The following is a 26,374-nucleotide window of genomic DNA, read 5'->3' as shown; positions in this document are numbered from 1 at the left end:
AAGGTAAGACTGACAAATTCAAAGAAATAGTTAATTTAAAGAAATAATGAAAGAGCAGTCTTAAAATCCATATATATATGTATATATATGTACACATATATATACATATATATTCTATTTCCATTTTATACTTTAAAAGGGTAGGAACTGGTTTATTTTGGGCTGTTTACTTAATTATCCTTGTTGATTCACTATCCTGAAACTGTTTACTAAAACCAGCCTCAAGATCTTTTGTGTTATTAACTTCAACTTTATCCAAAAATTTCTTTAAGCAGGTTAACAATTTTCAGATTTCTCCATGCTTGTAAATGTATTTAATCAAATCATGTGAAAAGTTTTGAACACCTGTAAGATGTATTATATTTAGCAATACTATTTATTTCTGATTCTTAAACATGAGAAAAATAAATATGTAAGGGCCTCCTATAACTGTAGCATGTTCATACACAGAGACAGATGGCCTCATCTAATATTTGGACATATAAAGAGAGAACAGTAAAACAACTGGAGAGCAAAGCCCTCTTCCTTTTTTGGAACTCTGTGTAAATCACTTATCTAAGCTTTGGAAATGTATACATTTTAAATGTTTCCAAAACTTTTAAATGTTCATAAAGCTTTCACTTCAGAGATACCAAAGAGGATGCAAAACCCACAGGAGTTAGGAGGAAGAGGGAACAGAGATTTGAAAGGTAATACATATATGTTCCTAGATTTTTGGTAGACATTTGCATATGTGCCCACCTCCAACAAGACCCTAGGAAGACTTTCCAATCTTCTGATTTAGGCAGTTAAACTTTCAAAGAGAGGAGATTTTCTGAGTGATCTCCCAATATTTAATCCTGCCAGCTGGGCCATTTGGAATCTTAATGACCTGGGCTTGTAATAATGAATTCCTCCTGCATTTAAGAGATTTCTTTTTCAAATCAATTTACCCATTACCTTGTGAGAAAAAATAGTGTGGGTATTCTATTTACTCCCATTTGAATGGTGATGAAACTGAGAAGCAGAAAGCCTAGATGACTTGCTCATGCCAATAGAGCTCAAAGGAAAGTGTTATCATGTACCTATTATACTATGTATCTGAAAGAGATGAGCTATGTAAACCCTTCCTTAAAAGAAATAAGAAACCATAATGGCAGAAGAAACAGTATCTAATTTTAAGTACATCTTAGTGCTGTCTAAAATCATGCCCTTTTCAAAAGAAAATTACTTTCTTATATTATAGCTAGTCAGGTGATGAGTGAATCTAATTTTTCCTCATTTTATTCATTTGTAAAATAGTATATCTCTACCTACATACATGAAATTATTGTGATGAGCCTTTAAGACTAAAAAATTCAAGTTCTCTTCCTCAATTTTTATTATATTAACTACATATACAAATTTTAAGTGCAAATTTTTTAAAATCCGAAATGCAGTTTTAATAAAAATAACTGTTCCTAGAAATCTCATTGAAGATGAAGTGTCTATGAAGTTTCTCAATCAAGGAAAAGTTATAGTCTATAATATGGACAATAAATAAGTAAAGGGACAAATGAAGAGTATGGCTTATTAGTGATAGAGCTATTTCATAAATATGTTCGTGGCAAATATCTGAATGTATGAGTTTATGAAATATATAATAACCAAAACTGTTCTCTATACAAGCCAAAATCATAGTGTAAGCACAAACATATTAATGTTAGAATTTTAAAAGTTTAAAACAACTGGGGATAGGAATAAGAAGAAAAATTAATTTTAATGATTTGTTATTATAAAATATATATGCTTTCCTTCAAATACTCATTCTCTACCATAAGGCATTTATTTGTTCTACCTTGTTTTTGTTCATCAAAACAATTGGTAAAATGTATTATCTGATAGATGACTGTAGCAGTACAGCAACGTTAACCCATCATTAGACTTGAAACTGGTGATCACATCTTTCGAACTTGAAAAGCCACTGAGCTATTACCATAAACGCCAAATCTTCATTGTTTTTAGGTGAAGCTTAGAGCAGTAATAAAGTGAGAACCTTTTTTTCTTGAGTTTAATTAATACTGAACCCTTTGCATACAAATTTTCTCATAAATCATGTTGCCAAAGGGAACCAGGCTCTTATCATGAAGTATGCATGTGCTTGAGTTCTGGTCCGGGGGCCTGGTTGTTATTTTTAATTCCTGGAACACCTTGCTTTCTTGCAATTATTTCTTGCCTTCTTTTGTTCACATTAATTGTGAATAAGCCCAAGTTCTTTGTCAAAAAACCCAAAATTTGCGAGTTTTCTGGTACTTTGGCAAATTATTATATTTAGGGGTTGAGCTTTTCCTAATTATTTATTCTCATTTTTTTGATATTTTAATTCAGGGTTATGGTAAAAAAAAAAAACCCACAAGTTATCCCAAAATATTGGAATCCAAAAGTCTTTTTTTTCCTGCTCTCTGAAGATTGATACTCAGTTTGCTTTTTATGCAACCATAATTTTAATTGTGTAATGTCATCATTTTGCACAATTCTTCATGGGTAATACCATGAACCACGAATGACAAATGCCAACAAGTAAAAGTTATCCTTCCCAAATGACACAGTGCTGCAGGGTAGATAGTAGGCAGTGTAGGCAGGAAGGATTTAGGACCAAATGTTTGAGTCCTGGCTCTGCCATGTATTGAGTTAAATTTAGAAATCCAGTGCTCTTGTTAATTACTTTTCTCCTCTTGTGGTTAGTTTTAGGAAACAATGAGCTGAAATTCAGTTCAATGAGTTGGTTATACAAATGTCTGCCTCATGATACAAGCCCATGTCACACAATTCTTTTGGGTGATAGAGACTACAATTCTAATTCCATTGGCATGAATTAACTCCTTCTAGAAGTGCAAGTTAGCAGTTTCTCTGAAACTTAGGGTCACAGCGAATTGACTAGAGCACTGAAAGGGTAAGTGATTTGTTAATCTTCACATAGGCAGTGTCAAAATCAGAGGTGGGACAACACTCCTATATACAAAAAGCTACACAGTAGTACTTCTTTATTGGTGCATTTACCTTTGTGCTCCCCTCCATTAGGGCTCTACAGCATGACCCCATATATAACCTTTCCAGACCTGATGTTGACTATACATACATATAGACATATGTGTGTGTATGTATGTATATGTGTATATATATCAATAATTGAAAATATCCATAGTATATAAAAAGATCTGTATATGTAAAATGATACAACCAATTCCTCAAGTGTCATACTAAACCTAAATACTTAATATACAAGAAATACCTGATAAAAAACTTTAAGTTTCTTAATATTTTGTGGACTGATGAATAGTAAACATAATTTTCTAATTTTGTATAGTAAACAATACCTTAAGACATGTTTGGATGGACTGACATATAGTAAAGTAATTTAGTATTTTAAAATATATAATGGTTCATGTAGACATTGAAAGATATAAAGCTTCCACTAAGGAGATCAATGAATTGGGCATGCAGCTGAAAAAGCTAGAAAAAGAACAAATTGAAAATCCCCAAGTAAATACCAGATTAAGAATACTGACAACCAAAGGAGAGATTAATAAAATTGAAATTAAGAAAACTATTGAACTAATAAATAAAGCTAAAAAGTTGGTTTTATGAAAAATCCAATAAAGTTGATAAACCTTTGGTCCATTTGATTAAAAAAAGAAAGAAGAAAACCAAATTACCAATATCAAAAATGAAGAGGGTTGAACTCACCTCCAATTAGGAGGAAAGTAATACAATAATTAGAAATTATTTTGCCGAACTGTATGCCCATAAATTCGACGATCTAAATGAGATGGATGATTATTTTAAAGAATATATATTGCCCAGATTAACAGAAGACAAAGTTGAATACTTAAATAACCCAATCTCAAGCCATCAATGAACTCCCTAGGAAAAAATCTCCAGGGCCAGGTGGATTTGCAAGTGAATTCTATCAAACATTTAAAGAACAGTAAATTTCAATACTATATAGCCTATTTGGGAGAATTGGGGAAGGATTCCTCCCAAATTCTATTTATGATACAAATATGGTTTTGATGCCTAAGCCAGGAAGAGCCAAAACAGAGAAAGAAAATTATAGACCAATTTCTCTAATGAATGTACATGCAAAAGTTTAAATAAGATTTTAAGAATTTTATTTAAATAAGAATACAGCAACTTATCATGAGAATAATACATTATGAGCAGGTAGTATTTATACCAGGAATGCAGGGCTGGTTCAATATTAGGAAACTATTAGCATTATTGATTATATCAACAACAAAATTAACAGAAACCACATAATTATCTCAATAGATGCAGAAAAAGCTTTTGACAAACTACAACACCCATTCCTATTGAAAACACTGGAGAGCATAGGAATAAATGGAACTTTCCATAAAATAATAAGCATTATCTACCTAAAACCTTCAGCAAGGATTATATGCAATAGAGATAAGCTAGATGCATTTCCAGTAAGATCAGAGGTGAAACAAGTGTGTGTCCATTATCATCACTATTATTAAATTTGGTACTGGAAATGTTAGCTGTAGCGATAAGAGAAGAAAAAGAAATTGAAGAAATTAGAATAGGCAAAGAAGAAACTAAGCTATCACTCTTTTGCAGATGATATGATGATATACTTAGAGAATCCCAGAGATTCAAGTAAAAAACTACTTGAAATAATAAATAATAAACAACTTTGGTAAAGTTGCAGGTTGCAAAATAAACAACTCTTCTGCATTTGGGAGGACATCAGAGGAAAGCCAAGAAAGTTTTGATAAAAGTGACCTGGAACAGGTATGTAAAAATGATAATCAAATTTCTGATATTTTACTTTATTAAAAGCGCCTTTCATGCTAGCTTTATTGGAAGTTTTTCAGAACTTATTTTATTTTCAAATGCTTTTTAAATTACTTTAGAAAATAATGCATGTTTCAGTGAACAGATAAGTCTCATTTTTTGCCTGATAAACTATAGGAATCTTTAATCTGAAAATGAATACTGTTAGAAATCGTCTCCTAGTGAAATCTGTCCATTGTGAATGCTAGAAACTTAATGATAAAGCTGAAATTTTATTTTTATGTCTAGTATAAGTAAGTTGGGTTCAATCATTTGTAAATATGTACTCACAAATATAAAACAAAAAATAAAAATTTTCCCCTCAAGTAGCATTTGAATGTAAAATTACAGTCTAAGAGACGTGGAAAAGTAAAGTGGAATTGGTACTCTTTAGAGTATGTTTCACAGTAGAGAATCAGTATGGTGTAGTGAAGAGAACTAGCCTGAAATCCAGAAAGACTTGGGTTCAAATGATGCCACAGTGTTCATCTCACCCGACCCTGGGCCAGAGGTTTCAAATTCCCCCAAATCTGTCCACAAAACTCAGTTCTGAGGGATCTATTTGACACCACTGCTCTCTCCTCAGCCTCCATAGGAATATAAGTTCCAGAGAACTCCTCTCCATTTGTAAAGAGTTTCCTTCCCTGAAAATTCTTTGGCTAATGAAATTTCAAGTTCATTCCCTTTTCTCTTCCTTGCATTACACTATAGCACACATCCTTCAGTCATTCAGAATAGTTTATTGCTCTCTAGGATCTTTGTCTTTTACTTATTTACTTATTAATTTACTTAAAATTATTCAAGCCTTTCTCCATGGAGGAAAGGCAAAGTCTCAGTAAGTCACTGAGCCTATCAATAAGATGAAATTCAGTAAGGAAGAAAGTAAAGTTATATAATTACATACAAAAATAGTTTCATATGTATAAGTTGGGGTAAATAGGATTAGATAGTGTTTTGTCTGAAAAGACATAGGAATCTTAGTTCTAAGCTGAAGTTGAGTTATTGCTGTTATTTGACAACCCAAAATCTAGAGTAATTTTGCATCCCATTCAGGGAAGCATAGCTTCCAAAACAAAGAAGGTGAAAATGCCTCTGTGCTCTGAAGTGAATAGACTTGGCTTATCCTGCTTAATTCATTTGTGGCTCCCACAAAATTATGCTAGCTAGCAAGAAGGACAGCAGACAGGATGAGGAAGGGCCTTGGGGTCCATGACTTGTGAGGATCTGTTAAAGGAACTAGAGATATTGATCCTTCTGTTTTCAAGTTTTTGAAGAGTTGCAAAAATTTACATTTTTAGGGTTGTCAGGAAAAAAATGTTAACAAACAGAACCATCCATAAATAGAATGAGTTCACTTGAGAGTTGGTGGCCAACCCCACCTGTGAAGACTCCAAGCTGAGGCTTGTAAGAGTCAGGTACTTAACCCTGCATATGGATTGCAGTGAGTAGTGGTGGAGGTTCCTTTCCAACTTTGAAATGCCATCCTTTTTGTTGTTTTCCATTTTCAGTAGCCTGCTTTTCTTTAAATCTTTAAAGCTATTTTCCGTGGTTTTTCAGACTCTGTGTTCCAGTTAAAGGTAAAATGTTGTTGCTGACTTTTGAAGGAAAAAGATGATTTAAAATTTTATGATATTGTTGTCCCCAGGATGAGGAAGAGCTAAATGAAACTCAAAGACAACTTTTTCTGGAGCTGAATGCTGGAGCTTTGCAAGGGGGAATTCTGAATAATCCTCTTTGGAAGCAGAAAGAAAAAGAAGTAGGCACTTCCAAAATCACTCACATTTCTGAGGTATTCACTTTGGTCATTTTCAAATCTAACCACATATTTTAAAAGTCAGAATTTCTGTTCTTCATTTTGGGACATATTTGTCATCCTCAGTCACATCCATCTGCCTGCAGCAGACAAGTCAGGACACACCTGATGATCAAAATCAGCACAGACTGTTTGTTTTGCTTGGTTGTATCTTTTATTCAATTGAATGGTCACTCTAGAGACCCAAGTGTACTTCTACTGAAAAAATCCCTGGTTCTCTGTAATGCCTCTGCCCTTTCTGGACATAGGAAAGTAGTGGGAGAAAGGAATGCAACCAGATGGAAGGTGACACCTCAAACACAAACCACTTTTCTTCCTTGCTTAAGTGATTTCATCTGTTTGCACTTTTCAGGGCAGAGAGTAAGGGTTACACAATATATGGTAATAGTTTGGTCTATTTCACTTTGTTGTCTCACTCTTGTTCCATTAAAGAAAAAGGAATAAAAGTATTTGCAACAGGAATAATTTTCACTTAGTTTCCTGACATCAAGCTCTATCCATCACAAGGATTGCAACATTCATTCACATTCATCATTGCTCAGAACGATAGAAACATAAGTTCATTAAACGCCAAATTTAGAATTTTGCATTTTCTTATTTTTTTCGTAAGTTGTTTGAAGTAAATCATTTGGGTTGTTGGCCCTTTGTAGTGCTTTGGTGCCTGCACACTGGACTGCTTCATTTAACTCAGCTGTTACCACTTCATACTCTCCTGCTGGCTTTTTAGAAAGGATATCATAGAATGGGGCTTCTAAGCTGTTTGATATAGCTCTTTTCACCAGTGCTGAATGGGGCCCAGTGCTCCAGGACCAGTTTTCCTGTGATGGGAGTTCAATATCCACTTTTTATACTTTGGCCTCAATAATTCCTTCCTCATGCCTTTAAAATATGATGATTAAGGCTAGGTTACCATCACTAGGAAACCACACTCCAAGTCTCACTTTTCCCATCCCTAAAATGAGAGGTTTCAACTAGATAACGTCCAAAAGTTTTAAATCAATGATACTTCAAAAAATGCTACAGATATGTCAGAAAATAAATTATTCTTAAGACTTCTACTAAGAAATTTAAGACTTATCACTTCATTGTTCTGGAGGTAAAATGATTGTACCAGGACAATGACTCTAAATGTAGGACAAATACTCATCATCAACTCATAAGAAGAAATTGGAAAAAGCATGTTAGATTTGGAGTCTGAAGAGCCCTGGATTTAAATGTTGCTACTAATACTTACTGAGTGTGAAAATGGACAAGTTATTCAACAACCTCTCCTAAGTCCTAATCTGTAAAATGGGGAGAATAATATAAATACTTCCCTCATAAGGGTGCTGCAAGGCTTAGGTGAGATAATATATGGGAAGAACTTTGTAAAACACCTCAAAAGGCAATGTGTCACGAAGACTTCAGAGGGGCCCGGAAGGACTTATATGAACTGATGCTGAGTGATAGGAGCAGAACCAGGAAAACCTTGTACACAGGAACAACCACTGTGTGCGAGGAAATTTTATAGTAGACTTAGTACTTCATTGCAATGCAAGGACTTAAAAAATTCCCCGTGGACTCTTGAAGCAAAACGCCTTCTACATCCTGAGAAAGAACTGTGGAATTTGATCACAGAATGAAGCAGACCATTTTCTTTTCTGTTATGTTTTGTTTTATGGTTTCTCCCATTCATTGTAATTCCTCTAGGCAATATTACTAAGGTGAAAATGTACTTAATAGGAATATATGCATGGAACTTATATAAGACTGTAAACTGGGAGTGGACAGGTAAGGGGGAAGGAGGTGGAGGGAGGGGAAAAAAAATCTGAGATATATGGAGGTGATTGTAGAACACTGAAAACAAGTAAAATAATTTAACATATAAGAGATAATGTGTAAATATTAAGTATTTTTATTTTTTTGTAACACTATGAGTAAAGAGTGTGGAATAGAATAGATAGAGCAAAGGAAATAAAATATGTTGAAAGGCAGACAAGTTTGTAGGAAATTGAGTCTGACAGAAATGTGAAATACGGGCAACTCCCTCAACATAATTTTCTCTGAATAAACTGCTTCTTGGTACTTTGGCATTTATTTTGAATTACTAAGGAAAAATCAGAATACATAATTTTATTTTGAGTAGCATTTTTTTCTGTTTATTATGTTTAGGTTTCTGACAGCCATGAAAACGAAAAATATCTGTTGGATCAAAATCGAATCTTACAGGATGAAGTTGCCATGCTCACACTCGAACTAGACACGCTAAAAATTAAGGATCAAGAAAAAAAACATCATATCGGGGTTTTAGAAGAAAAGAATGATGAGCTTCAAATGGAATTAGAACTGAATAAAGAAGTATTAACAAAAATCATATTCCAGTACAGGGGACAAGTAAAAGTTCTGACAGCTGAGAATGCAGTGCTGAACTCTCAACTGGAGAATGCAAAACAAAACACAGACAGAGTAGAGAGAGAAAAGGCAGCATGCAGTTTCCATGTGATTTCTGGTGTTCACAGTCAGGAGCAGACATCAAACCTAGCCCTTAAACATTCCTTTCAGGCGGAACGAGATGAGTGGCTTCGTTTACAGGACAAACTAAATCGTGACTTGTCTAACCTGAAAGAGGTGAATGGTGTCCTTTTTCAAGAGCTCTGTAAAGCTGAAAGTAGAGCCAGCATGTTAGAGAATGATTTCCTCAGAGAAAATGAATCTATCCAAGAAAGGTTAGCCCAAATCCAGAATGAAAATATCTTGCTTCAGCAACAGCTTGAAGACATGCAAAAGAAAACCATTAAAGAAAAGGCACTGAGTGATGCCCAAGTACACTTTATTGATGTTTGCAGCAAAGTGTGTGCTGATGCTGAAGAGCAAATTCTTATGGTAGAAGAGAGAAACAAAGTGTTAATCAGTGAATGTAACCACTTAAGAGTGAATATGAAAGTGAGAAGGCCAAAAGAGAGGTAGGTCTTTAAATATTATTCTTTGATAAGCATTAAACTTACTGAAATGAACGTCAAATTTTGATCAAGATAATTTAGGAATTTGATTTTTCGACCAGCAGATGATATTAACTTTCATTCTAAAAATTCTGATATGTAAGAAAGGGAATATGAATCCATAATATGATAAATGTGATATATAATATAATTTATGAGATCATATGAATATAGTAATAATAAAACATAGTATAATAAAATATAGCTAATTAAATAAACAAATGAAAATAATTTTAAATGTAAAAATAATACTATAGAAACAAAATAAAAAATAAAATTATAAAAATAAATTTAAAAAATCCTCTTTTAGGTAAGATGTCTCATTTTGCATAAAGAAATTATGTAGTCTATGACATTTTGGTTTAATAAATATTTGTAGGGGAAGTCACTAATGTATAACTACTGATAAATTTGTTATTCTATTAATTTTCCTAATATTCCATTTGAATACAACAATGGAATAAATTATTTCAAATGCTAAACTTAAGAAAAGTCCTACAAAATAATGTTAGGAATAATATAACAATTGAAATCTGATATATCTTTTGAGATACAGTGGAATATTCCCATTATGCTTTTATAAAAATTCAAACATGCTCAACAATGTAACTAGTTTCAATTCAGACTCCTTTGAACTAATTTTTGGAACATCAATGACTGGATCATATGTTAGTGAAATTCCAGAGTCTAGCCACTACTTTTCTTTTAAATTTAGGACAGTAATTCTATTCAAAAAGATTATAATTATGCATTAAGCATTAACTTTTTGTGTTACTAATCTTATTTATTTTAATTGCGCTTCCCTACTAATTTTTTTTATTTATCTCAGTTTTTTTTTTATTGTTTTACTAACAATTGTTGCTAAGTGTATAAAATTGCAGGTTCTGGAAGCACTGACTTTTATTTGTGGAATATAAATAGCTTTATACACTCTAATAGCACTTCTCTTATCTGTGATTTTTTTATATATGTAATGAGTGTCAATTCTACCACATATTGTACTGGGTAATAATTTCACATGAAAACCTTTAAAATTTTTATTTTTAGTATATATGATCATGTGTTTAAATCTAGTCATTTCATAGTAGAATTTAGTTTACTTGTGGGAATTCAGTGAATTGTGCCAATTTTACTTTCACAACTTTACATTGGCTTCTTTTAGCTTTATGTTTCCTTTAAAAAAATTTACCAGACTTTGTTAAATTGAGTTTTACAAAGTACTTCATCTTATTGAAAAAGAGAAAACATTTTAATTTCTTTTGATTTTTGGCTTCATTTACTATTAATAATTTATGCAATAATTTGCCTAGCTGTATACTGAAAGTGGAGAGGATTTTTTGCAGCATATCAGTCTATACACATAGGACTGTATTTCTGTGTGTGTATGTACATATACATATATGTGAATGGATGAATACATCTGTATGTCCAAAACTCTGAACTGGTAACATGCTATATATACATAAGTGGGAGAACTACCATATTTTCCATAGTTTCCCCCTTTTGTCCATTGACTGCAACCTGGAGTGTAATTCCTATGTGAACAGAAAAAGGAACTGCCTTGAAGCTTAGCAAAGACTGTTGAAGTTGTGAATATTAGCTAGCGACCAGATTTGTTGTTGTTGTCCTTTGGGCTTTGAACAAACCAAATCGTTGATATCAACTGCTTTTACCAAGCCTGAGAAGCATATCAGTGCCTATGTTCATTCTCCAGGAGAAACTATGAGAGGAAGGAAAATGCAACCTTTTCTTGCAGATGTCCTCCTCCTTCTGAGGCCTGGTGCATAGAAATAAGGTAGTTAACTTTTCTGAAAAATGGAATGGGAAGCCCTTAATGTTTCTATCAAGTATAAAAAAGCATACATTCTGCTCCCCTCATTCCATCACTTTCCATGTGAATTTCATGTAAAAAATGTTAGTCCCTAGGTAGCTTTGGAAGTAGTATAATTCTTCTCAAAAAGAAGTATTAGGGAATCAGGCTCAATGTATTGCTTTGTGAGGAGTATACTGAGCAACTCGAAAGATCTCATGTGATCCATGCCGAATGAAGATTGAGGGGTATAATCAAAAGAGCTTTGTTGTCTCAGGAGCCAAGTTTCAATCCTTTTCTGTATAAATGACTACCTTTAGGACCTTGGGTAACTCATTTAACCTCTGGGGTTTCGTTTTTCTCATCTGCTAAATGAGGTGGTTGTGTTAAATAGTCCCTAAATATTTCCACCTCTCAATCTACAATGGCTATGAATATATTGATGAAATTCATTTGCATGTGAAAATATATCAACTTTTGATTTGAAATTTGAAATTATATTAATGTTATATGAGCTAATATTGCTTTATGAAATCAGTAAGAGAAATAATTTGGACATATTTCTGTCAGGCTAGCCTAAGAAATCTTCAAGGAGGACTTCCTGTTTCCTTCAACTATCAATCCATGACAGTAGTTTCACTCGAAGTTACATCATGTTATCAAATTGATTATGAAGATAAGAAAAACCTACAGAAGGAAACAGATCAAACCAAAAGTGAAGTATGTATGCAAATAGATCAGTAATTTGTCCCTGAAAAATGGAAAATGTGTTTAGTGTGCCATTTCTCTTTTTTTCACCAATATTATAAATTTTCTGAACACTGCATCAGTCATTTAAATTGACTTACAATTAGACCTACAACCTCCACAATTTAGACACATAAATTTTAATGCCTATATTGAGTCTTTATGTGGTTGACAATTTGGTTTATCTGTCCTTACACAAAGAATGAGGTGTTTTTCCAAGTACCAATAATAACTAAATCATTTCTTTCACACTTTATATTTAGAAACACCTTTACCTTCATTTTCTGATTTAATCCCCCAAAAAGCACTGCGAAATAGAAATTATTTGTTTGCATCTGTCCAAATTACTCCTTGAATAAAAGGAAAATGTTGTTTCTTCACAATTTGTAAATGTATAAATTATCCATGCAAAGTGCCACTGAGAATTAAAATAATTAGATGGATATTCTCATTAATATCCTCTCACTTAATCGTGCTGATTTCCAGCTCCATACCTTCATCCCAGACTTCTTGCTTAGTTACACTTCGTCATCTGCACTACATATCCAAAATCTTTCCACTCTTCACCTTCAAGATGCTTTTGAATGAATCTTTTCCCATAATCCTTTTTGGACTTTTCACCTGTATTGATTTCTTAATCTTCTGAATTCCACTTTTCATCTGATACCACATAATTTAGTATTTAACTGTATATTCATCGCCTTGTGGTGTTTACATCTGTTATGAATCTATCATTTTCTTTTTCTAAGTCACTTTAACCCAACTGTAATAGAGTTCCTTGCAGACAGGGACTGTTTATACTTCATTTTTTTCAATAGAACTTCCTTTTCACAGCATGTTGGCAGTAGAAGTCATTGTTATTACTGTAGTAGTAAAGTAGTACTAGTAGTTGTAACAGTAGTGGTAGTAGCACTTCTAGTAGTAGTAGTCCTGGTAGGAGCAATAGTACTAGTGGTAGAAAAACAAGAAGAATGCTAAATGTTTCTTTGTTGACTTTGCCATGAGTTGAAAGTTTAGCTGAAATTAAAATTGTTTCAAGGTAATATTTGGCCTAAAGCACTTTGAGTTTTTCTATTTTGATTTTTTGTAAACTTTCAATTTCCCAGAGCCCCCAACTGCAAAAGAGAAATTCAGTATAAAATGATTTTATTGTTACTGTCATTATTATTAGAAATGATTACAATAAAAGCAAAGTTAAGCACAGAATAGCATCAAAGTGAAATTCCCCTAACATGTTTCCTTTATTACTATCAAATACCTTTCTCCATTATCGTTACTTTCCCACATTTGTATGTAGTTATGTATGCTTTTCATCATTATATCAGCCAAAAAGGACAGAAATGGATATTTCTGATATTCTTCAAAACACATTTTCAACCTAGTACCCATCATAATTGGTAAAGCAAGTGAAATCTGAGCCTAAGTCAGCAAAAATAGAATTTTTTATGATGAGATTTTTCTCAACTTAGAGGTACTTTGGGGGAATTATAGATAGAAACTTGGGCCTGTGGTTAGAAAGATCTGTCCTCAAATGTGGCCTCAGATAATCTCTGTGTGACCCTAGGCAAGTCACTTAATCTTTCTCAGTTTCCTCAGCCATAAAATGGGGAAAATAATAGCACCTACTTTCCAAGGTTGTTGTGAGAATCAAATGAAATAATAATTGTAAATCTCTTAGCTTTATGGCCTTTATTCCTGGCACATATTAGACATTTAATAAATGCTAGTTTCCCTGCTCCAAAAACATAAAGACTATTTTCAATTACATATAAATAATCGTTGTCTCTCACATTTTCATAAGCACCTCCCAATTTTCCAAAAGTGTTCTGTTAACCTGGTTAATTTCAGTATACTTGTCTTAACCAAGAAATTATTGTGAGGTCTAATCTCATTCTTAAAAAGTTTCTTTTCTTTGGTATTTGATGCTTGAGAAATTTTTCTAGGTTTCAGACATCAGTATTGGAATGAAGTAAGTTCTGTTTCCCAATTAAGTCCCCTATCACTCATTGTCTTCATTTCCCTCACATTCCTTTTGGAACACATAGATTAAAATGTTAACCTTCAAAAGCTTTTGGCTTCAGGCTGCAGTCAAGAAACTAGGTGTGGACTGAGCCCTGGAAGGTAAAGCTAGGAAGAAATAAGTTAGAGTCCGTCTTTGGCAATATGAATTACCTCATTTAATTGGCATTCAGGGCAAACTGGCACCATTTCTTGTCTAATTTCTCTGTTCATGCAAGTTTACACTGTTAAGAATTCAGTCAAATTACAGTTTCTTCGTTGTTCAAAACTTACTTCATCAACTCATGAATGAATGTTAATGAATGTTAATTATGTGAATTCCACTATGATAAGTTCTGAGCAGATTGCCAACCCTGTGTGTGAGACATGCCCTCTCTTCTTGAAGAATTTTCAGTCTCCCTAGGAAAGCAATGCAAAATAGAGGAAGTTCATTTATAATGCAGGGTAGAATTTAAGGAGCTACTAAGTAAATGGTATACCTTAAGTATTTATAAAAGGGAGAGATCACTGTAGTTAGAGATTAGAGCAGGTGGTATTATCCAGTCCTATTCTTCTTAACACAAGAAATGCTCAATGCAAATTAGCTGAGATAGCACCTCTACTGGAAGAACAATTGCCTAATCCCTAAATTATATATATACATACATACACATGCATATATGCATATGTACATAAATTCTTAAAAACCTACATCTGAGAGGTATTTTGAACTTTGAATCCTGGCTCAGCCTCTTACCATCCAAATTCTTTTTAATGAATGGTTTTCTGTTTCAAGCCTTGAATTCCTCATTTATAAAAAATGCTGTACTAACTCATTGCTAGTTCATATTTGATCTGTTTATAATTCTAAGTAAATATACTTCAGTTCCTTATGCTTAAAAGATTAAATGAATTCCTGCTAGGACCCTATACAATGCATCACCATTAGACACTGAAATAATAAAAAACTAAAATGAGAGGTGGTTCAAAATTTAGACACTAATTAGAATAGTGTACTCACTGGATGCCACGGACAGAAATCTCAAAGAGTATAGTGAAGGCAAGGAGCATTGTAGGAAGATACCAAGAAAAGCTTTGAAGACGAGTTAGAACTTTGAGATCCCTCAAGATCTGGGAAGGGATCAGTAGGATAGGAGAGCAATGGAGTCCAGTAGGATAGGGAATGATAGGAAGATAGCAAAAGCACAGGACTGTGAGGAGGGTAGCTGTAAAGTACTTAGAATTAAAAGTTGGAAAAATAGGATGAGGTGAGATTTTAGAGAAAAGAAGAGAGAGAATTTTATCCTCAATCTGGTAGCCCATAGCAGTTCCTTTGCAGGTTCCTGAGTAAGGCAGTAGTATGATCTCAGCAGTGTTTTACAGTAATTGGCTTAGCATCCTGTAGTAAAGATTGGTGTGGGGGTGAAACTAGAACAGAAAGACCCTGTAGCCTGTTTGTTTTTAATTAAACTCTAGGCACCTGACTTAATATCATCATGTTTGTTTCCTAATCTGTAAAATGAGAAGGTTGGACTAAAATGCTCACCTCCTTCACTGTTTGATCCTCTGCTTGAGGTTATGGTCCAGGACTAAAGGGGTAGCCATGAGATATAAGAGGAAAAAGAAACACTGTGAAAGGATAATTTATAGGAATAATAAATGACCCATCAGATAAGAGAAAGAGGTTCTATGTTTCAGTGAAGTCCGAGACTAAGAAGAAAGGTTTTCAGATACAGATGTGACTTCTGCCTATTGAGACAACAGTTGTAGTAGAGAAGTAGGGAGGTAATAACTGATTTCATGGCAATGAAGAAAAGCGCTATGTTATATAAATAGAGATCTTGCTTCAGAGTGAGGTAAACATGGGCTTAAATCCCAATGCTGACATAAATGGCTTTATGACCCTGGGCCAGTTTTGTAACCTGCTGGTGCCCTAAGTCATTCAGTGAGACTGAGAGTTGCAGATTCTAAGTTGTAGGTTGAGTGCAGGGCCTATTTGTATTGCTAGATGGAATGTTACTACTGAGAATTCCCTATGCCAATTAAATCACAGATACATAGAAAATAAATAAGGGAATAGTTATTGATAAATAAACCAGTGAAATGGGAATAGGAGATGAAGAAATGGCAGCTGTGGTAATCATTCATTGGAGAAGTAGGGAAGCAAACAGGAGAAACAGGAGTGAATCTACAATACAATTCAAGCAGTATTCAGCACAATGAGTAGGGTTCTTTCTTGCTTTGTAAGGTAGAAAAGAGCACCTGTCTCATAATCTGAAACTACAGATAATCACTCAAGGAGAGTAAGAGAACATCAGTTTACACACCTTGCATCTCACTTAGTCCAATACCAAGAGATGAGGAGAACAGTTTTACAGCCTTACCTACAAACACAGATATAGACATTTCAACATAACAATGCTTAGAACATGGGCCAGGTGTACCAACACAAAGGGGAAGTGGAGATGAAGGGATCATTTCCATGGGCTCTAGAGAAATGCGGAAGGCCAGTGTTCCTCCAAGGTGTGGTGTGTAAGGAAACTTGGCCTACTTTGTATTCATTCCTATGCATTTCACCCATTTCTAAATTTATTAATATTATTAGTAAAATGAGAATTTTCATTGATTTAAATTTCAAAAAAAAGAAAAAGTTTTTAGTGAAATCACAGGAAAGCTATGTCATCTTAAGGAAGATCAATCATTTTCAAATCTGTCTGTATTTTTGTTTATCATCTGTGCTTCAACTGAGATTTACAGCTGGAGCTGGAGTTAATGAAAAGAATCCCTTTTAGAAATGCTAGTTCAATTGTTGTAATATTTTTCTTTGTAAAAATTTTTAAAGCTTAATACTGAAAGGGAAAAATTAAAGAAACTCATTGAGTTGAAGCAATCTCTGGAAAATCGTCTAGAACAAGAAACGAAGAGAAATGATGAACTACAGAAAGACCTCAATCGGTAAGACTCCTTTTGGCAAACTTTTCCTCACAAACATTAAGTAAGCAAGGACTTAACTATTTTGTTAAATGCTGAGTACAAATTCATTTTATATATTAACACTTGGATAATTACAGCATGTATAATTCTAACAAAAAGTTTTTTTCACTTTCATTTTGTTCACTAACTTACTGCTGTAAAACAAACCTTCTGCCCTGCATCTTTGAAGCTATAGTGAAATGCTGTATAGCACCTGTACCTGAAAGTATGTTTGACAGAATTACACTATATATAGCATTTGACAGTCTCTTGTTAAGTATACTATTTCTGGACATAAATGTTTCTCTAAGGTAAGTCTCTGTGTTCTCCATCCTAATTTATTTCCTTCATTATTTACTTAATTGGTTCACTTGTCATTCATTCAAAAAGTACTATCAAACATCTATTGTTATAAATTACTGTCCTAGTCCCTGGAGAGACAGAGATGGATGTGTAATGTGCAGTCCTGCTTTGAAGGTGATTATAGTCTATTAAAAGAGGTAATGTAGGAACCCAAATAACATGTGCAAATAAGAATGTGGTAAGTGCTTTAGAATGGTCAAAAGTCAGCCTGAAGGAGGAAAAGGCATCTTCTGACTTTGTGGGATCAGCAAAATTCCATTAAGTATATGACTTTTGAGCTAGACCCTACAACATTTCTTGACCTGGGATTTAAGGCTCTTCACAATATGGCAGCAACCTGCCCTTTGTCCCTTCAAATCTATTATTCTCTCTTCTACAACTTACTCTCATGTTATACTGAACTATTCTCTGTCCTTCAAAACATACCATGGGCTTTCCCTCCTCTGTCCTTTGCCTGTGATATTCACTCATGACCTCTGCACTCATCCTCACCCAAATGCAGTTCCTCATTGATTTATCACATTGTAATGAATCTTCTCCTAATGGTGACAACCAGAAGTGAAAGATGCAGGGCCATCTTACTGACCCACAGCAAGTTGAACCAGCCTTCTCAATTCTCCTGCTGTCTGATCCCGTCAGTTTCTATAAAGGTGAAAGCTCATTGAAGGAAACTATTGGAGGGGAAAAGAAAGAAAGCAAATATTACAGGATGTAAATATTAAATGTTAACACTTAAAATATAGTCTTTCTGTGATTCTTCTGGGGTTTTTTCAAAAACTTCTTAAACCCCTGTATAAACACAAAAAACCATACCCATATAAACACATGCTACTTTTTCTTTTACAGTATCATACAGAAATCTATCTGCAAAGCAATGAAGAATTATCTCCTAATTTAGTTTTTTAATTCATATTTGTGTAAATAGATTAGGGTTTTGGATAGCCAAAAGATACTATTTGTTAAAGAAAAAGGGATGGAGCAGTCTTCCTTGCCATAAATATTGGTGACAATGGTAGGTAGATGTTATGGGCTGGCTACACAGTTGAGAGCCCCAGAAATACTTTTTAGGCTCAACTGAGTCGCCTCCTTTTCCCTGAGTCATTTAGATGGTGCCTGACTCCTGGGGGAAAGATTGCAAAAGCACTGCCTGGGATAATCACCCGGATCGGATACCCTTAAAATCATTCAACTAACCAATATCATTTACCAAAATTCAGGTTAAATGGTTTCTCTAAAATCAGATTAGTAAGGAATCTCAGATTTCCAAGTACCTTTTGTGGTTTATTTTGTTTTGTTTTTAATTTTCTGAGGAGAGTCTGCAAACCTTTTTCCTTCACTCACCTCTTTATATGATTTACTAGGAAAGGACCTTAATGGAAGTAATGCAATTATGCCAAAAATGTAATAACCTATATAGTTTAATTGTTTTCAGAGTTAAGTAATTATTCAGGGAAAAGTCACAATTATTATAGTATTAATAAAAAAGCCACTAACATTTAACACAGATGCTAAGCATCTTTGTGCTTTGACATCTTCACAGTACTAAAGAGAGGCTAGCTGAAATGAGTCACCAACACTTGAATGAAAAACAAAAGAATTTAATTTTAATCACCAGTTGTACTGTAAATCCGTTTTTGGAGCCAGTGCACGTTGGGAATAATATAATGTACTCCTCTGTGGAAGTTTTATTCCAAGAGGAAACTTTTTATATTCTACTCAAAGCACAATATCTTCAAAAAGCAGAGTGGAGGCTTACGTGGCAAAGAATAGTCATTTAGAATTTTTTTTCTTCCTTTATATTAAAGATATAATGTAAAATATTTATCATAGTGGAATTTGAAATTTCCTGCTTAAATATTTTTTAATGTGCCATACTGGTTTTTGTGATGTGTCAAAATGATCTGTTAAATATGTTCCTTTTAACCTAATGATATTTAGAAAGGATAGATACTGAGTTTTAAAATGCTTTTTTAGATTAACAGCTATCATATGTGTCATATGTTAACTTCTCAGATATAGTCATACCTAGTTTAAGACAATTTATGTAACCTTGACGAGTGGCATTAGAGAGGATATATCTTCTCTGTTTTTTTCCCATGGTACTGGCATCTTAACACTTAAAATACAATCTTTCTGTGATTCTTCTGTTGTTTTTTTTTTTCCCAGAACGTCTTCAACAGCTATATAAACACAAAAAACTATATCCTTATAAACACACCTTTTTTATTCAGTATTCTGGAGAAATCTTTTGCAAAACCATCTCATGTAATATAAATACTTACCTCCTAATTTAGTTTTTAGTTCATATTTGTATAAAGGTTTTCTTAAACTGGGGTTAGAAACTTATGAGATATTGCAAATCGATGGCATCTTTCTCTCTTTTTATAAAATATACCCATTTCTAAGGACCTCCTAGCATTGACATGGTAAATGTAATGTAGTCAACATAAGATCCAGCAAATGTTTAAATTTTTTAAAGGCACTGCTAAAATGCCCTAAAAATATATATATTTTGAATGTATTAATCACTCGGTCAAGATGAAAGGATTAAGATTTTGGGCCAATGTCTTGTAAGTGTCTGGGTGATTTAGATATGATAAGGGAACATGAATCTTAGTTAATAGACATGTCTTCACTGTGACGTTTTTAATTAAAAAGTTCATTTTGAAAACAGTTTTCAATTTTGAGAAGAATATTCCATGAGAAAGTCTCCTTATTAACCCACAGATGACCACTTTATTTTACTTGTACATAGATAGGAATTACATTTATTCTTTCCCTTTGGGAATCAGCTCACCTTCCCTTTTCTTTATTTCATTGAATCTTGTGGTGTAAGATCTGTACATGTGTGCTTACTTCTTTAGCTCCTTAATCAATAATCTGTTTCTCCCTTTTCTTCTCTGCATCCACGTCCATGAAAAGATGTGTAGTCAATATTCCTCAATGTTCTTACTTGCTCTCTATTCATGGCTTGGACCACTTTGGGCATCTGTGACCATTTAAGTCACTTATGACTAGATGTTTATTTTTATCATTTTTGAAAAAAACTAGTATATATTCAGACTGCACTCAGCTGATTCTGATGTCATTTCTAGGAACCAATCATTTCCTGCCTTTTAATGATTTTGTTGAGCTTTGGGTACTTACCTTCAAACTCTTCAGGAAGAAAACATTCAGGAGACACACGCAGACAGACATAGATTCTAAGTCATCTTAAAAACTTTTGCAATCTTTCATTTCTCACACGTGGGTTATGTTTTCCAGCATACCCTCTAGAATCCCCTCTTGTTCCCATTTTCATTTTGAAGTCACTAAGCATCAAAATAAGTTGTGATTTGAATAAAAAATGCTTTGTTTCTTGTAGATTGTCTCTTCTTTGTTCTGTTTAGCAGATTATTGGCATGGAGGTAACAATTATCTTCCTGGTGGTGTTTTTATAAATACTTGTCATAAACATTGTTATATGTGATGACCAGGTATCATGTGGAACAATGGATCTTTTTGGTTTTGAGCACATAGGGAAACCAACTGTGATCGATCCTTCTAAGCCAGTTTCAGTTTCACTACAATTTTGTTTTGTCTTCTCGCTTATTTCAGTAACTTCAATAAAGATGTTATGGATGTTTTTTGCAATGGTATGACAAATGTCACTGGACATTTAAATTACCAGCAGTTGTTAATATTCATAAATTACTAAAACTATTATTGATTCTTAGCACCATCTCCATTTCTTGGGAAGAGGGGTGCCACTGAAGAGGAGTAAAAACCATTTATATTTTTACTTTGTTTCATGGCTTAGCCTGAGTATTCATTTGCCACCTGTCAGGAGTCAACATGCTGACAATGGGTCCAATGTCCTCAACTCAGCTGTTCATTCCTTGGCATTCATTTATTAAACAAACATTTGTTGAGCATGTACTCTTTACATGGCATTGCACTTGCACTGTGGTGGAAAAGGGACAAAACAGCCCCTACTATGAAAGAGCTTGCATTCTATTTTGCAAAACAAGAACCACTTACCTGTTTATGTCTTAGTAAATCCAAAACACATACAAAGTACCTGCAGAGTCATTTTGTTGTACAGGGTTGGGCATATCAACTAGGACAATCAAGATCGAACTTGTATACACTTGAACTGAGTCTTCAAAAGATACTGGGGATTCTGAAAGACCCAAGTAAGATGGGATCACATGCCTTTCATGAGAGAAGGTCTTTGGAAAAGCTTGGAGACAGGAGATGGAATATCTTTTTTTCATGTTTTTATTATTATTATTTTGTTTTCACTGTTCTACCAACACTTCCATATATCTTAGATTTTTTACCCTCCTTCCCCCTTCTTCCCCACTGTCTCCCCACTCCATTCCTGAGACAGCATACAATTTCATATAGGTTCTACACATACGTTCCTATTAAATACATTTGCACCTTAGTCATGTCACACAGAAGAATTAAAATGGACAGGAGAAATCATAAAACAAAACACAAAAGACAATTATCTGCTTCACTTCTTTCTCTGGATGTGGAAGGCATTGGGAATTTTTTAAGTCCTTGTATTGCAATGAAGTGCTAAGTCTACCAGAAAAATTCCTTGCACACTGCGGTTGTTGCTGCGTACAAAGTTCTCCTTGTTCTGGTCCTTTCACTCAGTTCATAAAATTTTTACCAGGCCTCTCAAGTCTTCCTGTTCATCATTTCTTATAGCACAATAGTATTCCATTACATTCATGTACCACAATTTATTCAGCCATTGTCCAATTGATGGGCATCTCCTTGATTTCCAGTTTTTGGCCACCACAAAGAGAGCTGCTATAAATATTTTTCTACATGTGAGATGTACATGTGTTCATCCTTCATTGCCGAAGAAGACCATGTCATCAGAGAAATGATGATATGACTTGCACTTGACTTGGCTTTGAGTGAGGGGGGGTTGTGCAAGGTCACCAGATTCACTTCTCCTCCAGAGCCATTTGAATCCAGTAACCTGATATTCCTCAGGATGACTGGACTTGACCCAGGATACATTGGGAGACATTGGCCCTTTTAGGCTCAGGTCTATGCAGGTACTTAAGGTAAGGTAACACCCATTAATTGAATAGGCCTCTTTAAGAAGTAGTCAGAGCATGGACCCTCCTGGCTTCAGAGTGATTATCAATAGTCCAAAAAATAAGCCCCAAAATAAAACCTCACATCAAAGTATAGATACTCTTTTCAGGACTGAAGGGCACAACTCTTGTAACTCTGTGCCTCAGTAGAAATTAACAAAACATGTCTGAGACCTATTAATGGGTGGTGAGATCTTTAATTCTTTCTCCCATGATCCATTAACCTTACATTCGGCCCTAAGACCTTTCACAACTATTACGTAGGCAACAGGCATTATCATTTCTTAAGTAAATATCAAACAATTGCCACAAACACATCATGAACTTCCCATTTGCAGAATACGTAGCATAACAACTTATTACCAGAGTGTCCATATGGCTGTAAGCACAAAAGTATATACCATCAGAACTCAACATACTCCACCCCTAGGTCACAGTCAATTCAAATCAAAATGTCCAAATAAAGTTCTCTTGGGAGTATGTGTATATTGTAACATTTACCTCATGTCTCTCTATACTATTCTAACTATGTCATTTGTCTTCTGAAAGGAAAACTATAGTACTTTAATCATTATCAAGAGTGATCTCCTATTTCATCTCTTGTCTCTTCTATGAAGTGGTTATAAGAACTGAAATAATGAATAATGAACCAATCTTTCCTTCTTTCTTCACACTTTAAAGAAGGAAGCAGAATTTATCTTAGTGTTGTTACTAAAATCTACATAACCACTAAGTATGGGTTTAGAAATTCACATGAAATCAGCTTCTGCCTGGATTAAGAAATAACTTAATTGTAACAAAAATGTAAGACCTGTTTTCATTTAATACTCTCTGCCCATCCCTGCAGCTTCTGTATTGTATTTCATCATTTCTGGGAATTTTCTTTTCTGTTTTGCACACTTAATGGTCATTTTGTGTTTAGACTGTAGCTTAATGAGAAAATATTAATAATTGATATTAAGTGTTTTAAAGTATAGGATATGAAATTGATTTTATTTTTTTAAAATGGTATATTGATCAAATGGAAATAAATAGCATATGATTTGCTTAGCATAGAAGAAAACTATATTCACAACCTGAGACATGACCACTATGCTAAAAAAGTTCACGTCTCTTTGTGTATGATTGTGATAAATTCTTGACTCTGTTTTTAATAGTATTATTTTATTAGGTCAATCGATTTTCTGTTGAATGACTAAAGTCAAATAAACTGATGTCTTAAGTTTATTAGTAATTTCTTTGGCTGTCTGCAGTTTTTTAAAAGATTTTTTAAGTTCTCTGTATTATCTTGACTTCCTTATTCCTTATTTATCTCTTTGTTCTGAATTGTATTTTAATGTTATTTCAGATGTGGCAGGAGTTAGAAGAAAATATAGCTAGGAAACTTAACGAAGGTATGTCCAAACTGCTCACAAATAAAATGTTATAATTAGATGCTATTAACCATTTTTAAATATGATGTAAAACTCCCATAAAGTGCTGTTTCAGTGCCATCTCCCTCCTCTTCATCACTTTGAAGTAACCATGGATTCTTCTATGCAGGTGAAGTGCAAGATTTAGCAGGTTCTTTCCAATAAGCTAGAAAGATAGCACAAGCCATCTTGTGTCTGTTACCAGAAGAGAAGCCTGGCCAATTACAGAGAGACTCAGATGCCAAAGGCTGGTCAGTAGGTAATATATCTTTGGCCACAGTATCCCATGAAACAGAAGGAAGATTGGTCCTCAGTTCTCTGTAGCACCTTCTGATCTTCGTATGAGAAGTTAGTCACACACTTTGGAGGGATACAATCAAGAAGATTGAGAATCAAGGGTTATTTGGACTAGAAAGCCATTGAAGTCATATCCAATTCTGAGACTCTATTATTCTATTTAATCCTGTGATTCCACAGTGATTTCAGGAGGGTGATGAGAAAGGGGGCAAAAGATACTAAGAATGCCTCAATTCAAAAACCGTCTACAAATATCAGCATAATTGTTAGTATCTCAATTTACAGCCTTTGTCCCATGACCAACAGTACTGAAAAACAAAGTAATATTCATATTGACACCCTTGCTCTCAGTTTAACCAAAAAATACAAAGAAGTTGCAGCTAAATGCAAGTGTAGTTCACATTTTCTTCAAATAAGGAAATCAAATAATTGGCATGATTGATTTTATTGGGAACCCAAAGACAAAAATCAACATAATTAATTAGGAAATAGAGCTCAACGTGAGCATAAGTAAACAGGCCTCCATGAACATAATTATAATTGTAGCTTATATTCTACTGCAAAGGATGAAAAAACAATACAGTATTAACAATTTGATGAAATCAAATCAACACACCATCTTAAGTGTAATAGTAGTGATTGACATTATTATAGCGCTTTAAACTTTGCAAAGCATTATGCATACATTATCTGATTTGAGTTTTAAAACACCTTGTTTGGTAGATGACTTCCCTGAAAAATTGAGTTTAAGTCATCTCTATGATAAGACACATGCTGCCAATGACACCATGGCCAAGTTCCTTGACTTCAAAGTGCTCGGGACACTCTAAGACTAAGTGGGACCAATGACAATTTTCATGCTTCTCACATATAGAATCCCTTCATATGATGAATCATTTGTGCCAAGCAAAATTTAAAAATTACACACACACATATATAGAGTGTGTGTATACATGCATATATACATATATATGTATAAGATCAATTGATTTTTTTCTTCTTTCCTTTTCCACCAGCTACTGATAAACTTCGATTAAAGATCTTGAAGGACTTCTCCAATAGGATTGATTAAAGAATCCTTAAGAATATCAAAGCCAGAAATATATATATTTTAAAGGAAGAAAGAATGTTAATTTATCAAATGAACTATGTTTAATAATGTTTAATGGTTTTCCATTAAATATATAAATGAAAAAAACTCCTGACTTAGTTGAAAATATGTTGTCATGTTTTAACATGTACCATGTGCATACATATATATATATGAAAATATGTTTTTACAATTCTTTATTGAAAACATTTATTTCATTATATTTTCAACACTTCCCCCAAATTGTTAGTTGTTGCAGGTACTCTAGAAACCACTAAATTGGCTATAATACTTTAGTTATCTCTCTTTGAAGGTTATAATGTGTTTTCTACTGTTTTATTATTATTTTCTATTATTTCTATTATTATTGCTAAGAAATAACAAATAAGATACACAGGTTTACTTATTATTGATATACAATTGCTAAACCAATTGTCATTTTTAATTAAAGAGGAAGACGTGCTTACTTTCAGATGTATTTTTTCCTCAGTTTTGTGTTTACTGGAGAACATTTGTCTGACATCTACGAGTTTCTGCTGCTGATTGCTAACATCTTAGTGCATCAACACAGGGCTACCTCAGGGTGGTTTTGATTTGCATCTCTCTAATCAAGAGTGATTTAGAGCATTTTTCATATGACTATAGATAGCTTTAATTTTTTCCTCTAAAAACTGCCTCTTCATATCCTTTAACCATTTATCAGTTGGGGAATAACTTGTATTTTTTGTCAATTTGACTCATTTTTCTATATATTTTAGAAATGAGGCCTTTATCACAGACACTAGTTGTAAAAATTCCCAGTTTTCTGCTTCCCTTCTAATTTGGTTACATTGACTATGTTTGTGCAAAACCTTTTAAATTAAACGTAATCAAAATTATCCATTTTGCCTTACATAATATTCTCTATCTCTTGTTTGGTCATAAACTTCTCCATTCTCCTTAAATTGAGAAATAATCTATTCCTTGCTCCCTGAAT

At 33.7% G+C, this 26,374-nt stretch overlaps 1 protein-coding gene across 1 annotated transcript; it reads left to right on the top strand.

Annotated features, from left to right (window-relative positions):
* Positions 1-1,132: 1,132 nt before the first annotated feature.
* LOC140523014 (ankyrin repeat domain-containing protein 26-like) lies at positions 1,133-25,449 on the top strand. Its single transcript, XM_072638122.1, has 7 exons — positions 1,133-1,147; positions 6,461-6,604; positions 8,780-9,570; positions 11,987-12,136; positions 17,004-17,116; positions 23,948-23,993; positions 25,325-25,449. The coding sequence occupies exons 1-4, from the start codon at positions 1,133-1,135 to the stop codon at positions 11,994-11,996; spliced, it is 960 nt and encodes a 319-aa protein (XP_072494223.1). The 3' UTR covers positions 11,997-12,136; positions 17,004-17,116; positions 23,948-23,993; positions 25,325-25,449.
* Positions 25,450-26,374: the final 925 nt, after the last annotated feature.

This window comes from Notamacropus eugenii, chromosome 2 (assembly GCF_028372415.1).
Source record: "Notamacropus eugenii isolate mMacEug1 chromosome 2, mMacEug1.pri_v2, whole genome shotgun sequence".
NCBI classification, from domain to species: domain Eukaryota; kingdom Metazoa; phylum Chordata; class Mammalia; order Diprotodontia; family Macropodidae; genus Notamacropus; species Notamacropus eugenii.
Note: the sequence above shows the minus strand (reverse complement) of the source record. Positions and strands in the feature narration are given on the sequence as shown.